The following is a 20,966-nucleotide window of genomic DNA, read 5'->3' as shown; positions in this document are numbered from 1 at the left end:
GCCAAGGGAAGGAGGTGGAAATAGAAAGAAATGTACAACTAAGGGATGCTTTAGAGAGAGACAATAGGACTAGCTGAAAATAAGATGTGTTGGGAGGGAATGATTGAAAGAGAAGAATGAAGTATGGATTCATTCTAAATTTTCTTCTTAGTTTCCCAATGAAGTAATCATGGATTCTAACCTCTAGTCTCTAGCAGTTTTGGTTACTAGCATTTGCATGCTACTTGGCAATTTGCCTGTTATTTTTTCCATCATGCTTGGATTGTAAAAATGTCAAGTTTGTATGATGCCATAACGTTCTTCCTTCCACCTGACAAATTCTAACTCATCTTTTAAGTCTTATCTATTCTTCCACCTTTTCTTTAATGTATACATTGACTCCACCCTCACACAAGAGTCAGGAAAACTTCTACATTATTTGTTGTATACATTCCCATGAGAACAATGATTTTTTCAAAAGTTCTTGATTAAATTCTTATCATTATCACCAGTATATCGAACCCCCAGGGAGCAGAGACTTTTTTTTATTCTTTGTAACTCTTATAGTATTTTCAGAATGAGTAATGAGTACATAATAGAAAAAAAAAAAAAACTGGTGATTTTCTTTTACTTAAACTATGGAAACTGGTCACTGTATCACTTAAGAATCTTCAGTAGTCACCTTAACACTTAAAAAGACAGCCTAATCCATTCATACAGGTTTAAATATTAGAAACTTCTTATAGTGAATTAAAATCTTTTTCAAGTTTTCATCTTGATTTTAGTGCTATCCACACATTAAATGGATAAGGAGTGTCAAATTCAGAACTACTTTTATCACATTGTAGTGATAAATGAGCTATAGGAACTTAATATAGAATATCCTTGCACTGTATAGGAGTAGGTCTAATATAAAATTCATTAACTTCTAGAACTCAACATTATATTTATAGGACACTGAACATTCAATTTTCAGTAAAGAGTATTATGAAGCAAATATTAAAGTCCCCAAAGGAATAATTAATAACCAGCATGACCTAGAAGTGGGCTGAGAACAGGGAAATATATACATCACCCATCAATCTTCTCATTATAAAAGGTTATTTAATTTTCTTTAAATATCAAACATATGCATGTTTATACATATATATACACACATAAATATGTATTTTAAATTTATTCTACTTAAAAGCAGTAAAGTATTTCCCATTATAAATGAATTCTGATTGAGATATCTGCAAATCTGCTATTGACATTTTCCCAGCCAGAATTTCCCTAGTAACAATATCTCCTATTTCTGCACATACAGAAAGAACTGTGAAGCAAAGGAGAGCACGCTACAGATTCAGGTATATATGGGTTCAAAGGCAAACTCCTGCTAGCCCTATGACTTTAAGGGATTATCATTATTTTGCCTTGAAATTGCTGCTTCTTCATTCCTGTAAAATGCTGTTATATCCCTTTGTCATGGTTTTATGACACAGTTTAAATGAAAAAATATGAATATAAATTTTTTAATAGAGACTTGCATTAAGTAAGCCCTCAACAAACACCATTATAAAATAGTACATTATTACTATTATCTTATCAAATGATTAGCAACACTAGGAAAGTCTGTCAGGGATCTTCCAAGAAAAAATTTGTAAATGGTGTTGGAGTAGTCAGAGTTGAAAAGACATTGGGGTCACAAAAGCCGTATGATGTGACTCTACAACTTTCGTTGACTGTTAAGAAGCTAGAATACTGATTACTCTAAGATGATTTAGATTATCATTAATAAAATTATTCTGAATTTATAAAACACTTCAAGCAAACTTTGCCTCATATGTAGACTATGATGTGACATTTCTGATTCAATGGTTTTATTTGTTTTCAATTACTTTAAATTATTGGAAATAAAATGCAGAATTAATGACATTTATAAGCAATTTATTCTGAATCTGGCTCTGTGCTTAAGTCTTTACACAAGATTGTCCTAATTTAATCTTTAAAACAACCAAATGGGTAGATATTTGACCACACTTTACAGTTTCTACAGGTTAGAAACTGAAGTCTGGGGAAGGTCATTTACAATGTGGTAGGTACTGTTCTTAGCCCTGTATAAGTATCAACCCATTTAACCTTCAAATTGCCTTTGAGGAAGCTTCTATTATAACTACCTGCATTTTACAGATTATAAAAACTGAGGTCCAGAGTCTTTAAAAGTATTACACAAAGTCACATGTCTACTAAATGATGTCATCAAGGTTTCAACCCAGGGAACCTGGCTCTTGGGGCCACTGTCTCAATAATACAAGGTGCTATTTCTGAACCATGATAGAACACACAGACTTGACAGCCTGCAATCCTAGCTGCTTGGCTATATTACCTCACTTCGATAGTCTTCATTTTAAAGAGTGCAAACAGAAACTGAAAGAGGCTGGAGAATTTGGCAAAGTCACACAGCTGATTCACACTTTAACCTCTAAACTATGCTGCTTCCTCTTTCAAATAGCAAAGGCTATACTTTCAAATGGAAATCACTAAATCTGTACCCACTGGATATGTTATTGCAAACAACCCAAAACATCTGCTGCCACTTACAGAAAGAAGCTTGCTAAATTGGTGGGTATGTCCTTTCTGCTTAGATTTATACTTTCTTGTGAAATTCATCTGTGGTGATTTGAAGTGAGGGACGTTTTTACGGAATATATTTGAGAGCCACCAGTGTGCTGAGTGTGACATATTTCAAACTTCATAATTTCTTCTTATATCTTTGAGATGTGGATTATGATTCTAACATCTTAGATTTTGTTTTGTCAGATAGGGTCTCTGGAGTTAAAAGGATCTGCTGACTCCCGCTGTAATGGGGATGAGGCAGGCATGACCTAGAGCAGTCCCGCTCAGCCACTGGTCTGCATCGCAGTGTGCCCCTCCCCCAAGCGAGTGACTGTTAGAGAGCAACTTTCAGGGAGCAACCATTACTGATCCCGCTCACACATTGGTTGGCGCTGCAGTGGGCCCCTCCCCCTCCCTCGTATAAAAAGAGTGAATTCAGAGGCCTGAGGGAAGATGGTTTTTGAGACACTAGTCTGCCGTCTTCTTGGTCTGCTAGCTTTCTGATGAAAGTCATTATTCCTTGACCCAGCAACCCGACTCTGGATTTACTGCCCTGCCTTGCAGCGAGCAGAGTGAGCTTGGGCTCCATGACACCATACGATTTGAATACAACAGTTTTAAATGGATTATTGCTATTAGTCAGAAGAGCAGACTTAAATAAGGTAACCTAAGACCTGAAATTCGGTAACTAAACATTTGTTAGGATGAATATATAAAGCCCTGGGTTGCGGGGGAGGGAGGGCAGGAATCACTTAAAGCACTTAGGTTTTTCAGTGAGAGAAAACAAAGCATTATGATTATTTTCTTTACTTAAAAACTCATAGATTCAATAAATTTAATAAAATTTGAAACAATATAATCTTGATCATTTCCTATTTGTAGTAAATGCTACATCCTCTTTTTCCTGTAGATAAACTATACAACTGCCAAAAATCATAGGCATTATTCCTCTCCAGTACCCTCTTCACTGAAAAGACAGTGAATGAAAATGATGACACAGCACCACTGACATTTTTAACTGATTAAAACTTACCACAAACAATAGGCAAAATGTATTCTTTTTAGAACTGTATAGTAGGATATATATTTGAAAATATAGCATATGCTATATATTTTAATACATGAAAACTAAAATATAAATAAAAGTTAATAAAGTATAAATATAATAATTATGTAGATCGTTATTTGTGCCTAGAAACACAGGCCTAGCTGTGGAAAGTTAATATACATTATATGTTGGGAAAACAATGCCTTATAAACAACATAGAACAAACATGTACAAGGTGCCGGAATATATAATAAGCATCTTAAATGCATTATGCCTGTTATTCTTCCCAACTCAGCAAGTTAGATACTATTCTTCTTTGACACTTGAAAATAATGAGATTAAGGATGTTAAATTCATTGTCCAAAGGCATATAGCTGATAAGTGGCAGACCTGGGTATTAAGTCTACATATGCCTGATTCTAGGACCTGCACCCTTAACCATTAGGGTCTACTTTCTCCCATGGGTGAAATATCTCTAAACTCCATAAAAACAAGAATTATTTTAAATGACTAATAAAATTGTTTTGAATGACTAATAGTAATAGGCCCAAGAAAAAAGTCATGGCACCTGGGTTCTATTTTGCCTTGGACAAAGAGTAGGTTCACTTTCAAAGGCCTCCAGTTCTTGAGTAGAGAGGGGAATAAAAGGGGGAGAGGGGGAGGACAAGAGGACTAGCAGACTGAATACGGGAGCTTTTCTCTTAAAATTTTTAATTCTAGACCTCTAACTTGAGAATGAACCATTGAACCACAACGACTATGTAAAATAGGACTCTGCAACCTTCCTCATTACACTGAGTACGTAGACCTGTCATTGTTTAAAGCTGTGGAGAACAGAGGCCACCTTACCTATAGATGAATGGAGCCACAGTGGCGGTATTTGGGTGGCTGTGTTGCTGCTGCTGAGGGAGCTGGACAGCACCATTTCCCAAGCTCTGCCCACTGCCTTGAACCACTAAACCAACAGAGGAACCCGCCAGAGAAGCATGGCCGGTTTCCCTTCCTTCCAAGGGAGCAGGGCAACTGGATGTGCTTGCTTTCTCAGTGGTTGTGGGCTTAGGGAAGGACTGGGAAGGGATTCCCTTGGTAGTCCTGAACTTTTCAGACTCTTTGCTTGCTGAATTGCCAGGTGAAACAGTCTGCTTTGCTGTTGGCACCTTTGAGCCCGGCTTTGGAATTCCACTGGAAGCGGGGATTAAGCTTTCCTTCTTGGCTGCTGTCGTCTTGCTACCCTTTGGGATTAAGCTTGCAATTTTAGAGGTCTTTTTTGGAGCCGTCTCCATCGTCTGATCTTTCTCGTCCTTGACCAGCTTTTCAGTACAAACTTTACTTTTGTCCCTGTTCTTTTCCTCTTTTTCCTTTGGCTGTAGCAAAGACTTTTTATTGCTGAGATTTTTGCTTCCAGCTTTTGGAGGGGTTAATTTCGGTGACACTTTGGGGCTGCTGTTTGTTGAGCCACCGCTATTGAGACCACTGTTCAAAGCTTCCATTTCACCCGATTCAGAAAAGGCATCGTCCTCCTTCACGCCATCACTGGGTCCTGAACTGGCAGACTGCGGGGGGCGTAAAGCAGTCCGGGCATTGACCAGCTTGAATTTCTCAAGCATGGATTTCTGTCCTGAGGGAGCGGTTTTGACCCCTTCTGAGGCAGGGGGCTTCAGTCTGTCTGCAGACGGTGTGGGAGAGGTGGTGGGGCTTGCCTGCTTCACGGTGAGCATGGTGGAGGTGGCGCTGTGCTTGGCATTCATGGACTTGCTGCGCCACGGCTTGCTGGTGCTTGGAGAAGGGATGGCTGAGGCAGGGGGCTGCCCCGCAGTTCCGGGAGGCTGCATGTTACCATTTACCCCTGAAGATGGTTGAGGTCCTTTGGAGGAATCTGGACATGGTTAAGAACAAACATTTTTAAAAAGCTGATTAGTTTTTGATCATTTATATCAAGCTACTTTTTGAGGGCTATAAGAAGATAAGGCCCACTGTCATATAAGTATTTATAGCGCACTAGTGTTAACTTACTTTCCACTCAGCAATCTCATTATGATATGAATTTTTATATGACTATTACAACACTGATGAATGATTGATTAAAAGTCTTAAAAAACTAAACCCAAAAAAGATTTTATAATATCATATAGAAGAAAAAAGTGAGTTTGGAGTTAAAGAGATCTCAGCATAAATTTGAGACCTATATAGCATTTGAGAACCATATAATTCTGGTCATGTCATTTACCTGAAGTTTCATCTACCATAAATACCTCCCTCTTCCATCCTCTTTTTCTGAGAAATGGAGTAATAAACAATTAAATTAGCTATTTACATAAAAGAGGCAACAATGATGCTGTTAACATACTAGATATTGTCAAATTAATGCAAAGTTGTTTTGATGACATGTCCAAAGGAAATAGTTTACTAAAGAATCTTTTAATAATATTCCAGAATTGGAGTCCATTAAACCAATTAAATATTAATAAATATAAAACTGCAATGCTTTCACTTTCAAATGTTTTCTTCAAGGGTATCAAAATGCATGATAAAAAACATGTAATTAAGTCAATTGGCATAGAATACTTGTCTTACCTATTTTTCAGAAGAAAAATTTACATAAAAAGTAAATAAATAAAGAAGTTAGAGACATGAAAAGAGGTTAAATTGTTTATTGAATTTTTGCATGAGTTAGGTTTTCTTTTTTAATAAATGAGCCTAAAATAATATAGATTTGTGAAGTTGATATTAATAAAAACAACTGTATAGACAAATGTGAGCTTCACTGGTGGCTCAGCAGTAAAGAATCCACCTGCAATATAGGAGATGCAGCAGGAGCCATAGGTTTGATCCCTAGGTTGGGAAGATCCCCTGGAGAAGGAATTGGCAACCCACTCCAGTATCCTTGCCTGGAAAATCCCATGGACACAGGAGCCTGGTAGGGTATAGTCCTTGGGGTTGCAAGAGTCGGCTATGATTTAGTGACTAAAACAACAACAACAAATAGACAAGTATTTTAATATTGAGTTGGTACACCAACATTAACTTTTAATTCTCACTATGCTTCCTACAATTCCTCATTTTAACTAATAAAAATTGGTGTAATTCTGTATATATGCTTCACTAAAATGTAGTAGTTCACTGATAATACTCTTACATGGTATATTTAAATTTGAAAGCATAGGATAATACATTGATTTTTTTACAGTATTTAAAGTCTATAATTGTGTCCATTTCTAGAATATTTGTAACGCTCCATTTGGTTCATACACAAACAGTAAGATATTCTTATAGAAGTATCTGACTAATTCCAGACAAACAAATCCAAACAATATTCAAATGCCCAATGTCTCAAACGCCTTCAGTCTCTGTGAATGGATTTCAATCCTTTACTTGTATCTGTTTTAAGTATAGGTTATTCCAGATTTACTTCACTTACAGATTCCTTTCAGAAACTGTTAACATTTCATTGTAATCTGAATCATTCTCAGTAGCAGATAGAGTACACTGATTATCTACAGTTAGAAATGCCTATCACACATTTCCTCAGAACATATTATCGGTCTGGTCTCACTTTCACCTCATTTTCTCTGCAAAAAAACAATACCATCATTTCCACCCTCACCTCTGCTCTCCCGAGCATCAAGTCTGGGTTAGGTGATGACTGTGTGCTCACTCAATCGTATCCAACTCTTTGCGACCCCACGGACTATAGCCCGCCAGGCTCCTTTATCCATGGAATTTTCCAGGCAAGAATGGAGTGGGTCGCCATTCCTACACCAGGGGATCTTCCTGATCCAGGGATCAAACCTGCACCTCTTGAGTCTCCCACTTTGGCAGCTGTTCTCTTTTCCCCTGCGTCACCTGGAAAGCCCTCTTCCATGGTTTATTTCTCTTATTATAGCCATTATTATTATTTTTTTTAATAAATTTATTTATTTTAGTTGGGGGCTAATTACTTTACAATATTGTAATAGTTTTTGCCATACATTGACATGAATCAGCCATGGGTTTACATGTGTTCCCCTTCCTGGACTCCCCACCCACCTCCCTCCCCATCCCATCCCTCTGGGTCTTCCCATTGCCCCGGCCCTGAGCCCTTGTCTCATGCATCGAACATGGAATGGTGTTCTGTTTCACATATGATAATATACATGTTTCAATGCTATTCTCCCAGAACGTCCCACCCTCACCTTCTCCCTCAGAGTCCATAAAATTGTTCCATGCATCTGTGTCTCTTATTCTGTCTCGCATATAGGGTTATCATTGCCATCTTTCAAATTCCATATATATGCATTAGTATACTGTATTGTTGTTTTTCTTTCTGGCTTACTTCACTCTGTATAATGGGCTCCAGTTTCATCCATCCAGTTATTATAGCCATTATAACTTCATTGTAATTGTCTGTTTCTTCTACTACATCTATATATATGGTCCATGAAAGCAAAGACCATATATTATGGTCTATATTATGCATAGTTCTACACTATGTACACAGCACCTTCTATGTGTAGGACACTAAGTATCTGACATTCATTAATTCAATCTTTGCAACAACTGCATGAAATTTTCATTATTACCCTCATTTTGCATGTGAACAAACTGAAGCATAATGAGGTTAAATAACTTGGCTAATGTTACAAAATTTGTGACAAGTTTGAGAACTGAATTTAGCTTGGGGTTCTAAGTTAATTCTGTCAACGACTATGTCATAATATTTTTAAATGTATATAGTGCTAAATACAATTTTACAGTTTCTGAAAATGATAAGGAATAACATTGTTCCTGGAGTCTGGAAACAGAGGACAGTCAATGTCAAACTAATGCCTTTAATAGAATTTTATTTGAACTTTATTTCTTGATTACCTGCGTTCAACTGGAAACAAAACACCCCCCAAGCAAGATGAATTTTCTCAAGTTCTGTGACTTGTGTACGTGCCTATGCATTTCACACAGTGAACTTACTATTTCAGTGATTTTTGTCAACATCAACATCTACGGCTCTATTTTGTCTGTCTACAGAAATATTAATCAGTGCTATTTAGTTCCTACAATCTCTAGGACATGAATCTGGGCACAACATCTGTTAAAATTTACTGAGTAGCTATTTTGTGCAAAGCCCTTAGACTCCCCAAGACACAATCTGGTCAGAGGAAAGAAACTGGACTCAACAAAAGATGAATGGCATATACTAAATGTTAAATGAGTAGGAGGTGGGAAAGAAAATGGAAGAGATCAGAAGTGCACAAAGGGCTGTACAATATTAAATAAGATCAAGACAAATGAGCTAAGGGAGATACGCAGACATTCATGGCAGGAGGAATATAGGATTTTTCCAGGAAACTATGTGAAAATTTATCCTATTTATTTACTTTTAAATAATATGTACATATGCATATTGGGATTCAGAGTTAGAGAGAAACAAAGTACCCCCAAAATGAAAGCATAGTCTGCTGTATTATTGTTTATAGGAACATAATGGCCTCATATTGAATTTATCTTCACTTTCTTACATTGATCCCAAAAGTTATTTGCAATATTTCTTATTCTATAATGAAAATAATATTAATGATTATTACAAACATAATAATGCCTACTAGCTATTAACATTTTATTGAAGGTTCTTTATATTTTCTCACATTAGCATTCACAACTACCTGATGAGATGAGAAGGGTTCCTATCTATTTTTTTCGGTGTTTTTCTTTTACAATTTTATAATTACTTTGCCTATCTTTTTTTTGGGAAGGGCTTCTATTTATAATACTCACTTGTGGAAGCCAAGGGTTTGAGGGTCTAAGCAACTCATTCAGTGGTACACAACTAGTTAGGAATTGTTGTGTGGCTAGAATTGATCCCACATGTACGATTCTAGTTCTCAGGTAGTGCTCGTGGTAAAGAAGCCACCTGCCCAGGCAGGAGATATAAGAGAAACGGGTTCGATTCCTGCATTAGGAAGACCCCCCAGGAGAAGAGAATGGCAACCCACTCCAGTATTCTTGCCTGGAGAATCCGATGGACAGAGGAGCCTGGCAGGCTCCAGTCCATGGTGTCACACAGAGTCGGACACCACTGAAGCAACTTAGTACGTGTGATTCTAGAGCCCAAGCTCTGTCACTGCCGTACAATGTGTGGCATTCTAAGTGTGTAATGTAAGGGTCTCTGACTTCAGTGTGTGCTTCAGTCACCGGGGATCCTACTGAATGCCCATCACTTGTGCTTTAGCAGATCTGCAGGAGGCCCTGAGATCCTGGCATTTCTAACAAGCTGCCACGTCATGCCAATGCTGCTGGTCACAGACCATGTTTTGAGTAACAGAGTTTGAACAGATTGGGAAATCAGGGCAACTGCTGAAATTACCGGCTTTAAAGAACTATTTCTTATGATAGTGTCCAAATTAGCTAAATTCATTAAACCTTTCACACCTATGCAGCCTTAATATTCTTTACTCTGTGAACTTCTGGAACCTTGGCCAGTTCAACCTTCCCCTAGATGCTTGGCAATTAGTGGTGAGGGATCACTAAAAACAAAAGAAACCTATCAGGTTTTCCTAATGTCTTTTATTTCATCATTTTAGCCACATACTTAGTGTGTATCTTCTGTTTCTGCAACCAGGTTAAGAAGTCAGGGAATTCCTCTGCTGCCTGCCTGGGAGCTTTGGTGAAGATGAGAGGAGGGGGTCAAAAAGGACCAGTCAGGATGCTTTATAAGTGTGCTGATGTTAGCTAGACAGACTGCTATCACAGTTCAAGTAGAGGGGAAATTCAACATCATCACACTCAAAAATGAGACAGGAGACTCCAAATTATGACATCTATATCCAGCCCACAGTCTCAGTCATACAACAGCTGTACCATTGTCCTCGGATGAGTACACACAGAGACACTTTTCTGAGCTCAACTCTCAATCTGCCCCCATCTTGACACAGTAGCAATGAGATGCTTCAGGTTTCATGAAGAGCACAATTCATAGGTCACTGTGCATCCGGGGAAGATCAGAATAATGAGTGTCTCTGGGCTCCTCACAAGAAAGGCTGCAGAACAATAGCCACTGAAATGACAGCCTCTGCATCTCTGACAGAGTAGGGGCCACCACACATTCTGCTCTCTGTGCCATTTACATCTTCGGTAGTAAGTAGCCTGGTCTCACAGATACATTTCTGAGTGTTAACTCAGCTTCTATGAATGATTAGCTGAGTATGGGGGAAAGCACAGCTATGTACAGCACACGTCTAAAGGCATTCCTGCAACAAACTTGTAGCCTGTGTTTGCAGGGGCCCCTCTCTGCCTATACCTGTTCCTTGTCTCTGATCTCCAAAGAGAAAGTTGCTTGCACTCCTGTTATTTTCCTCCCCCTTCCACCACCACCGATTCCATTACAACCAATAACCAATTATTTACTAACGGCTTACTTTTCCCAGATACTTTGATACATGGTATCACTTTGAGAGCTCTAACTACATGCCTCATTTAAATTCATAATAACCTACAATATAATTATGATTTCTACTATTATATATGAGAAAACTGAAGCTCAGAGAAAGCAACTTGCTCCAAATCATTTATACAGTAAAATTTAGAAAAGAGACTCAAAATTGGAAGCCAGGCTTATGTGACTCCAAAATTTGGAAGATTTTGATATTCTCTTTTTTCCATATGTCCATGGCCCACCCAGAAATTCTGCCAGTACGGTTCTCCAGAAAGTCACGTTTGTCACAACAGTGAAGGCAATCGGATAACTCCCTGAAGTGTGGGTTCCTTCTTCCTCAAAGAACAGAGGAGAATATCATACAAGATACTATTCAGCTAACCATATGCTATCTCCTGGGACATCCTACTGACACCATCCTTCTGAGCTGATGTTAAAGTACATTTTAATTCTTGCTCAGAACACAGCTAAATTCACAGAGTTAATTTTTAGTTATTTCATACTGCAAAAAAATAACTTTGATGACCTGGGGAAAATGCCAATCTGTTCTAAAATTACTACACGGAGGTAAATGTGGCAGTCATAACAGGCATATGGGAAGTTTAGATAAAGATGATTCTCTGGGGAAATTTGGCAGGTTAGCTTCAGAGCTTAGAGCCATGCTGCCAGCAGTGCTACTAGCCGGAGAAAAGGACCAGGGAACACCCTCAGTTATTTCTCGCTTCTTCCTCACTGAGTAGTATGCTGTTCAGATGGAAACAAACCAGCTACAATTTACAAAGGAATGACAAAGTGCATGTGTACTCAGACGCTGCTCAGTCGTGTCCGACTCTTTGCGACCCCATGGGCTGTAGCCCCGCCAGGCTCCTCTGTCCACGGGATTTTTCAGGCAAGAATACCGGAGGGGGTTGCCATTTCCTCCTCCAGGAGATATTCCCAACCCAGGGATCAAACCCACATATCCTGCATTGGCAGGTGGGTTCTTTACCACTGAGTCACCTTGGAAGCCCAATGACAAAGTAACAGTACCACCAAAAATAACAACAGCACCTCTCTTTTTAAAGTATTCACTGTCTAGCAGACATTGTGGTCAGTGACATGTGTGGTCCCTACTAAATATTCAGTATCACAGATCATTATGGAAGGGAGGAAATGATTGATCAATGTAGTCATGGTAGTTTGGTAAATAATTAGATCCTCATTTTATAATAATATACCAAAATACTTTGAACATTTTGAAAGTTAAAAAAAGAAGCATTCAAATTTAAATATGGCTTGTTATCAACTGGCCCTGGTTTACCTCATCACACTGTCTCCCATAAATGATAGTTTTCAAAATGCCTAAATCATCAGTTTTATGATGACTCAACAGAAGCATGGAATGCTGTTACAGGGATTGTAGAGGCACTGTCCATTCTGCATGTGTCTATATTGTACCATATGTGAGGTGAGAGTGCTGCTTTGTGGACTACTGCAGATTTAGGGAAGCTTCAGTTCACCAGCCAGAGTCTTGAAACATACCTAATTTATGTATAAGCATGTATAATATGTGTACACCTCAATATGTGAGCATGTATACATAGAAAACAACATATTTAATTGTCTATTTAATTGTATCACTTGATCGATGTACTTAGTTACTTTACCTCATAAAAATCCCCAAGATTAACCTGAAGTTATCATGTCATTATAGGTTTATATAATCATTAAGGAAATAAAGCAAAAAGTCCTGGCAGAATACATAAAGAAATCACCAGTAAAGGGACATAATAAGTAAAATATATTTGCATTACATTGAAAAGAAAATAAGAGTTCATTTTTTGTCTTATAGTAATTTCATAGTAATTTTTAAAAATACTTAAGAACTAGATAACTGTGTTTTAAAAAAACATGAGTAATGCAACATTTACATTAAACCTATAGTTTTAAAAAAATCAATTTTGCTAAATTCTCTATATCAAGTCTACTAAATCTATATTGAATGTAAGTGAAAGAAAACACCTCCACACCAGAAGCTACTTCATTAGAATCTAGAAAAACAGAAAACAAATCTCTTTCGGAGATGTGCAGGCATCATGTAAGAATCACATGGGAGAAATAATAAAGAGACGGGAGCATGCCCTACGCTGCTGTGGCATGTTTCTTAGCAACACAGGAAAACATCTCTCTGCTAAGAAAATCTGTCAAGTAATATGTGTTCACAGATCATAATTCAGAAAGTGAATTCCAAATAGAGCCAGGAATATTTACATTCATGATAACACTTAACTGTTAAGCTTTTTTCATATTTATCATGTCAATTTTATAAAAAAAGAATTATTAAGATAAATTACTTAAGTCATAAAAAAATGTTATGTCCAAATGAACCACGGCATTTTTTCCCATAGGATCCCTGATTTCCACTGAAATAGGTATTTGATTTTTCTTTAAAGCATACATTTGTCTAGAGTAATTTTATAGGATCCACAAGCAAACTGCTAAATGCTAGTGTCAGAATATATTATTCATTGTCAGTTTCTGAATGGCAGGTCATCAAGGGAAGAAACTTGGACTCCTCAAAGAAATGCTTCTCTACAAACAATGCGGTCTTCATTTCACCATTTGTTCTATGAATTTTGTCCCTATTACATTCCATTTCAACAGAATGGTGGATGGCATTGCTTTCTACTTTAACAACATTTCTATTTAGCCTTCTCTGCAAGTGATAATTAACCTATGGCCATGTTCACTGATATTTTAATCCATTTGGTGAAAGGAGCACATTATTTTTTGGTTTGTATTATTATTAAGATGATATTAGATGTATCATTTGAAGTGCGGCTTGTGATTCTCTACTGATTTCCCTTTATTAGATAAGTCACAAAATTCCAAATAAGCTATTTTTACCATCCCAAACATGTGAGAAGCTACTGTGCTTTCAAAATTATGTTTTCAAATAAGAAGTGAAATTATTTTAATTGTGAATACGTCTTTACTATCTATTACAAATTCTAGAGATTCCCCAATTGATTCATATAACTCATCATTTAAGACTTAAGGAAAGTAGAAAGTACACTTTTCATTTAGAAGCATTCAGGGAGCACATTACAGATAGTATGATGATTTTTTCTAGCAAAATATTTATTAAACATAAATGTTATACTTTCTATTAACTAAAAAGAAATGGCAATTAGAATACTCAAGTCAGTACTTTCTAAATTCTGTCATTGTGATACTGTAATCTTTGAAAAATCCTGTTTAACTTTCACCTTATTTGGACATGCCCAGGATATGTATGCAAACTAGTTGGTCACAGAGATCAACTTATTATCTGATAGAATAGTTTTAGATGTTATCCTACCACAAAACATCTCCATGTCAAAAAGGTTAAATACATTCTTATCCAAAATGATGTACCACAGGAAAAATCTAAAGGATAAATTATGAACTGTTTCATATGTAATGTTTATATTCGCTTTGTTTGCTCTACAGTTTAAGATAATATTTTGGCAATATGGCTTCCCAGGTAGCACTAGTGGTAAAGAACCTGCCTGCCAATGCAGGAGACCTAAGAGACATAGGTTCAATCCCCGGATTAGGAAGATTCCCTGGAGGAAGACATGGCAACCCACTCCAGTATTCTTGCCTGGAGAAGCCCATCTCTTGCCTGGAGAAGCCCATCTCTTGCCTGGAGAGGCTCCTGGTGGGCTACAGTCCATAGGGTTGTACAGAGTTGGGCACAACTGAAATGACAGCACGCACGCACATTTGGCAATATAAAATAGCATGATACAATAATTTAAAAATGATATCAGAAGTACTGACATGAAGTTGCATCTCCATGTTAATAGAAAATACTACATAAGGTATAAAACAAATTCTCCAGGCCAGAATACTGGAGTGGGTAGCCTTTCCCTTCTCCAGGGGACCTTCCCAACCTAGGGTTCAACCCAGGTCTCCCACATTGCAGGTGGATTCTTTACCAGCTGAGCCACAAGAGAAGCCCAAGAACACTGGAGTGGATAGCCTATCCCCTCTCCAGTGGATCTTTCCAATCCAGGAATCGAACCAGGGTCTCCTGCATTGCAGGTGGATTCTTTACCAACTGAGCTATGAGGAAAGCCCTGTATTACATAATGCAATTTAAGCTTTATTACTGGAGAAGGCAATGGCACCCCACTCCAGTACTCTTGCCTGGAAAATCCCATGGACGGAGGAGCCTGGTAGGCTACAGTCCATGGGGTCGCTAAGAGTCGGACACGACTGAGCGACTTCACTTTCACTTTTCCCTTTCATGCACTGGAGAAAGAAATGGCAACCCACTCCAGTATTCTTGCCTGGAGAATCCTAGGGACGGCGGAGCCTGGTGAGCTGCCGTCTATGGGGTCGCACAGAGTCGGACACGACTGAAGCGACTTAGCATAGCATAGCATAGCATACTGAGTTTCAGACCATTTAATGCCTACATTTAATGTATTATAAATATTTGTGAGTGTGAGATCATCCACTTTAAAGGTTTTGGAATTTTACTTTGTTGGAATTAAAAGTAATGGCTATAATTCACCAGGAAAACTTTTGCTCTTGAGACTGATCTAAGGAAATCTGCTTATGGTCAAAAACCACATAATGTATGTCATCTGTCTCCACCTTGTGGTTATTGTAAATACTGCTACTTTTTAGAGAGGCTGAATGGCTATGGAAAAAGAGGAGTATTTGGCTATCTTTGGATTTTTAATTTTAGATACCAGAAAGTTTAAAAGTATTTCACTTTTAAATGACAGAAAAACACATTATTATATCAAAGTGTTAGGTCATCTAAAGCATTTCTAGGTTTCTTTGCCAATGTTACTAGTCATTTATTACAAAAATATTATGTAACTATAGTATCATGTAGCTAAATTGGACACCTGAGCATTCCTCTCAGCATATATGGTCTAAGCCTGTTTACTTTCCCTTAGAATTTTACAGCACATAAAGGCCTTTGACACTTTTTAGAAAAGTCACAAAATGAGGGAGATATTTTTGTGATAAGAAATTGTTGTCCAGGAGAAGTATAAGTCTTCAGAAATACTTCTTAGGTTCTCAAATCAAAGATTTTACTGTTTTTTAAAGACAAAATTCTAACTTCCAAATATATACTATTTTCTTCTTTTTCCATTTAACTCAAGAACTGGGGATATTACACTGCTTTGTTTATAGGGGTTTAGAGTCTGCCCAATTGTGTTTTAATGGGTAAGAAATTTTCAGTCAAGTGTATAATTCCTAGATCATCCCTGTTAATTCTGAGTAAAAGAAGTCTCATCAAATCATCCATATGAAACAATTAGAAATGTTCTAATCAGAGCCAAAAAACTTTTGACCTGGTTGAATTAGTCAAACTAAACTTGCCAGCTGTTCTACCACTAAGCATATTTGTCACTATTGAATTTCCTGTTGCATGGAGAGTTAAATACTACAAAGAGAAGTTTTATTGATTAGAAAACACTACCTCAAAATCTCTCAACATGCCCTAGTCCCTCACAGGGTCACACTGCTCCCAATAACAGAGGTTCTTTATTTTCTTATGGTTTAGATGTAAATGACACATCCTCCCACTTGGATGCACGCTCCACCGGGATATGCATCAAGCCAGAGCCTCTTTAAATACACACTGCACACACTGCAGAGAACTGTGTATCGTATAGTTAGTATATAATCTGCCTTTAACACACTTCCACTGTGTCCTTTCTTCCTGATTAGCATGTGGTTGGATGTTTCTATCATATACCCTTTCAAGAAAGTAAAACAAACCTGAATAATTTGTCTCTTAAAGGAAAAATTAAGGTCATAATATTTATCTGTCCTGCTGTTTCCAAAGACTAAATATCCTTCATAATTATGTCTTAAATTCTGATGCTCCAAACTCAACTTCCCCAAACACTTAGGGCACTTAATTAATTTAGTTAACTAAAACTAAGGATTCAAAGACATTTTATACAGGTTTATGACTTCAGAATAAACATTCACAAAACATGAGAAGACAAAAGAACGTGTTATTTGTATGCATCCAGGAGGAAATCTTTGAGAAACAGATTTTAAACATGGGGATATTACTAACTGCTTTAATATAAATGACTACATTTCCTTAAAATATTCTCCAGATAAGAAAGGTCCTGAAGAAAGCTGGAATTCAAGAGGATGCACTTAGAAAACATAAGAAAGTCCACTGATAACATTTCCACTCCAAATGCTGTAACACTGCTTACACACTAGATTTAGCATGTAATTTACAAGGCTCATAGGTTACATTTGTGCCTTTATGATGTAAAGGGAGAACACTTACCTTTTTCATTTCCATTTGCATAATTTGGAGGCTTGTTTTTATCAATGCTGTTAAAGCTCTGACTTCTCCTATTTAAATTGGAGGCTCCCTGGACCTTGCTGCTGTTGCCTGCAGCTGACACCCTAGAGGGACCTGGAAGCCTGAAATAGTACAAGAAAAATTACATCATTATTGTACATTACAAAAAGATAGAGAACAGGAGGTTCTGAGTAGGGAAGGGTTAATGGGAAAATCATAATTTATGGAGTTCAGCAAAAATTGAAGTGACAAATAGCTAAATACAACATTTGAGAATCACCAGAGATGTCTTGTTTCATATGTTTCATATGATGTGATCTGCCTCCAAAGTATATTAATAATGCAGGACAATTAGAAATAAAGTAATTCTAACTAAAAAACTCATGCTTATCACATGCCTGATGAATACAACTTTGATTAAACGGGCTGTAACAATTCCATGAAAAGCAAAGGAAATAATAATATTTTATTATGTTCTCAGGATATTAAGCAGCTGCCTGCAATTACTGTTAAGTTTTTTCAATGTATGGGACATTTGTTTTTATCTTAGGTGGCTTTATCTTAAATGAACTTGTATGTTACTAACAAGAAGAATAAAGTTACATAATAAACTGCAAAGAGCAAACACTTACTGAATATCTGAGCTAGTTAATTACTCTAAAACATGGTGTGGAGACCAGGGTCATGAGTTTGCTCATATTGGACCCACCTGTCTCACATAAAAACTTTCACTCTCTTGCCAAAAGTGAAGACCTGGACTTTACCTGGTTACCCCACAAGTGTGGCCAATAATCACACAGGCCATGTGACAAAAAAGATGCAAGTATCATAAGAAAATATATATATATATATATATCTGTTAGTAGAATGGCAATTTAAAATGCACATATAGTGATAGTTGCTTCAGTTCTTTTTATATGAAGGACAAGACATGAGGAAATACATGTAGACTATCTTAAAATTAGGGAAAGCTTGACAAGAGTTAATGTACTTAAGTTGTTTTACTTGAACTATAATTAAACATCAGTTTGGATCATTTATTTCACTGTTTAAACAATTCCCATATTAAAATTTCAAGTATTCAGTTATTTCAAGGATGGTGCCTAAAATATGCAATTATAATATTTTATTTAGTGTATACTGCATATTTATAATAAACAATCCACGTAAATTAAAACTAGAAATTAAGAACTAGTATTGGTATTCTAGACACATTTAAAACATGATATATTGAGCACTGCCAGCATCTTTGCTAGTTTTTGCTGCCACCATGTGAATGTCACTGTGTACTGCTCGAATAAATTCTATTTTAAAAGTAAAATAACAAAAATAATATAGAACTTATAAAGGTAGCAATTTATTTATTTTTTTTTTACTGTTATCCTTTAGAAAAGGTTTAAAGTAGAAGAATGTTTATATCTGTTATACTGGTACCCAATATATTACAATTTCACAATCAGTTGCTACCATATTCAAAATTTAACTCACCTTATTACACTACCTGACATACTATTTCCATAGATTATTAGGAAACCAAACTCTTAAATGTATACTATAAATATTTTAAAATAGTAACAGGTATAGCAAAAAGTAATGTACATCAGGAAAACACATACACCAGCCTGAAAACAGAAATGTTGATATCTTGCAATAATTAATAGCTTCAAAATGTTGACTCTGTTTTGGAGTTTAAATACATATGGCTGTTAATAGTTCCTTCAGCTATTTTGCTAATTAGAGGTTGTGTCATATACAAGATTAGAATCTTTTCCAAATGACTCCAGCATTTAACTTTTGCTCAAATGGATCTACAGGGTTTGTAAGTCTAGCACAATAACCACAGACACCAGATATTTTGGAGACCAGTGATTGCACTATGTAGAAAGAACTCAATTAATTAATTTGGCTAAATGTCCCAATCATAATAAAAATGAGAACTAGTCCAGTTGACTTAGCCACAGACTTAGAAAGTTCAGTCTAAACTCACATTTATAAACAGATTTTGTTACAAAATTTGCCCTGCTTGCAGTGAAACTTGATGTGTTTCTAGAAAGCAATAAATTGCATTTTAATCTTGACTGTGACCCATGGAGCCAAGTGATCTTTAGTTCTCAGAAGAACAAATTAAAACAAATTTAAAAATCCATTTGTTCTTCTCATTACCCTAATTTGACAGTCAGCCAGAGCTCCAGATCATTCATCAAAGTAGTAAAAAGAGAAATGAGAATGAAGCCAAAAAAAGAGATGTTCTAGTAAATTGAAGAAGTACTTAAAATACATTTTACATTCACAAGTCTTAGAACTAGTTAATAAAAAATGCTTACTGAACATGGCAGGTCACTGTTCTCTTCTGATTTTTCATTAAATACCCTTTCAATTTGCCTATCCAGAATCAGTTTAATTACTATGGAAATGAGCGTAAGTTAGAAAACCAAGGCAAGGGAAAAATATCTCAAGTCAAGGCACCATCAGTAGTCCTTGTGGTCAAACACTGCATAATACGATTCATTATTAAGAATAGTGACTAGTTAACTGCCACTGAGACACCCCCCCAGTGAGTGAAATGGCACAAATAAGTACATCATAATCAGGGGGCAAACCACATTTGCTGTGGCCTCACTTAGCTGTACCATCACGTTTCCAGAAACTTAATGTAAAAAAAGATCAATTTTCACACATTTTATATACTATTGATTTTCCAAACAGTACATAATGCACTGTCATTTATTATACTACATTGACTTTAAAATACATATTTCATAAAGAAAAAATTTGAAGTGTTAAAGATAAAAGAATGACCCAGGTTGACCTAGTGCTAACTGCCCCACAAAAATCTGCCAATGTGTCTCAGTGCTGCTTCAAAATGTGCGATAATCAATGCAAGGCCATTTCAAAAAGTAATCATAATCTTGTTTTACTTCCAGAATTTGTGACCTGGAAAGAAGAGGGTCTTCAAAGTAATTTTTTTCCTTGATTTTCTCTAAGCCTAGAACCTAGACTTTAGCCCAGTTACAGCACTATGTATAACAAAACTAAATTATAGGAACTCAAAATCCATTTCATAATTTAACACAACAAGCTCATCCTCAAGAAGTCATGCAGAAAACTACTTGGGAAAATTCAGTACTCTAACCTTTTCATCCAGAAGTATGTCATTTTTTGAAAAAAATTTAGAATGATAGGACAAAATATTACTGGGCATTTACTTTATTATCACTAACAAGCAATAAATTAGAGATATTAACTGACCTAGTAGGCTTTTTTTGACTGGTTGCAATTCCACTGTGATTAGACTGAGTTGCATATCTGGCTGCCAGACTGTATGAGGAGAAACAGAGAAATTGAATTAAAGCGATTCCTGGAACATGGAAAGAAAGTACAAACTTACAAGAAAACAATGAGTTAATGAAATGCAATTGGAACATGTATAAACATGCATAAAGAATAAATTAATTAGAAAATTATGATAATGTAACATATACACCATGACCTTTGATTATGAACATACTATGAAATAATGCTGTGTACCCCCTTAATAAGTGTGTTGTCAATGACTGTAAAATAATGGCTGTGTTACAATATTAGTGCCTTCTTAAGCAGTATTATTCCATCTTATA

At 36.5% G+C, this 20,966-nt stretch overlaps 1 protein-coding gene across 3 annotated transcripts in view; it reads right to left on the bottom strand.

The window, feature by feature from the left end:
- Window positions 1–20,966, bottom strand: part of NAV3 (neuron navigator 3) — a 375,406-nt gene that overhangs the window by 189,464 nt on the left and 164,976 nt on the right. For all 3 annotated transcript variants that reach the window (XM_081483945.1, XM_081483946.1, XM_081483947.1), the window contains exons 6-8: window positions 20,599–20,667; window positions 17,332–17,471; window positions 4,475–5,501 (exon numbers count right to left, since the gene is read on the bottom strand). In XM_081483945.1, coding sequence (XP_081340071.1) covers window positions 4,475–5,501; window positions 17,332–17,471; window positions 20,599–20,667 — 1,236 coding nt within the window. The remainder of the gene's footprint in view (window positions 1–4,474; window positions 5,502–17,331; window positions 17,472–20,598; window positions 20,668–20,966) is intronic.

The sequence above is a fragment of the Giraffa tippelskirchi genome, chromosome 4 (assembly GCF_054371585.1).
Source record: "Giraffa tippelskirchi isolate mGirTip1 chromosome 4, T2T-mGirTip1v1.2.pri, whole genome shotgun sequence".
Lineage (NCBI taxonomy): Eukaryota > Metazoa > Chordata > Mammalia > Artiodactyla > Giraffidae > Giraffa > Giraffa tippelskirchi.
This window is presented reverse-complemented; position numbering and strand designations above follow the sequence as displayed.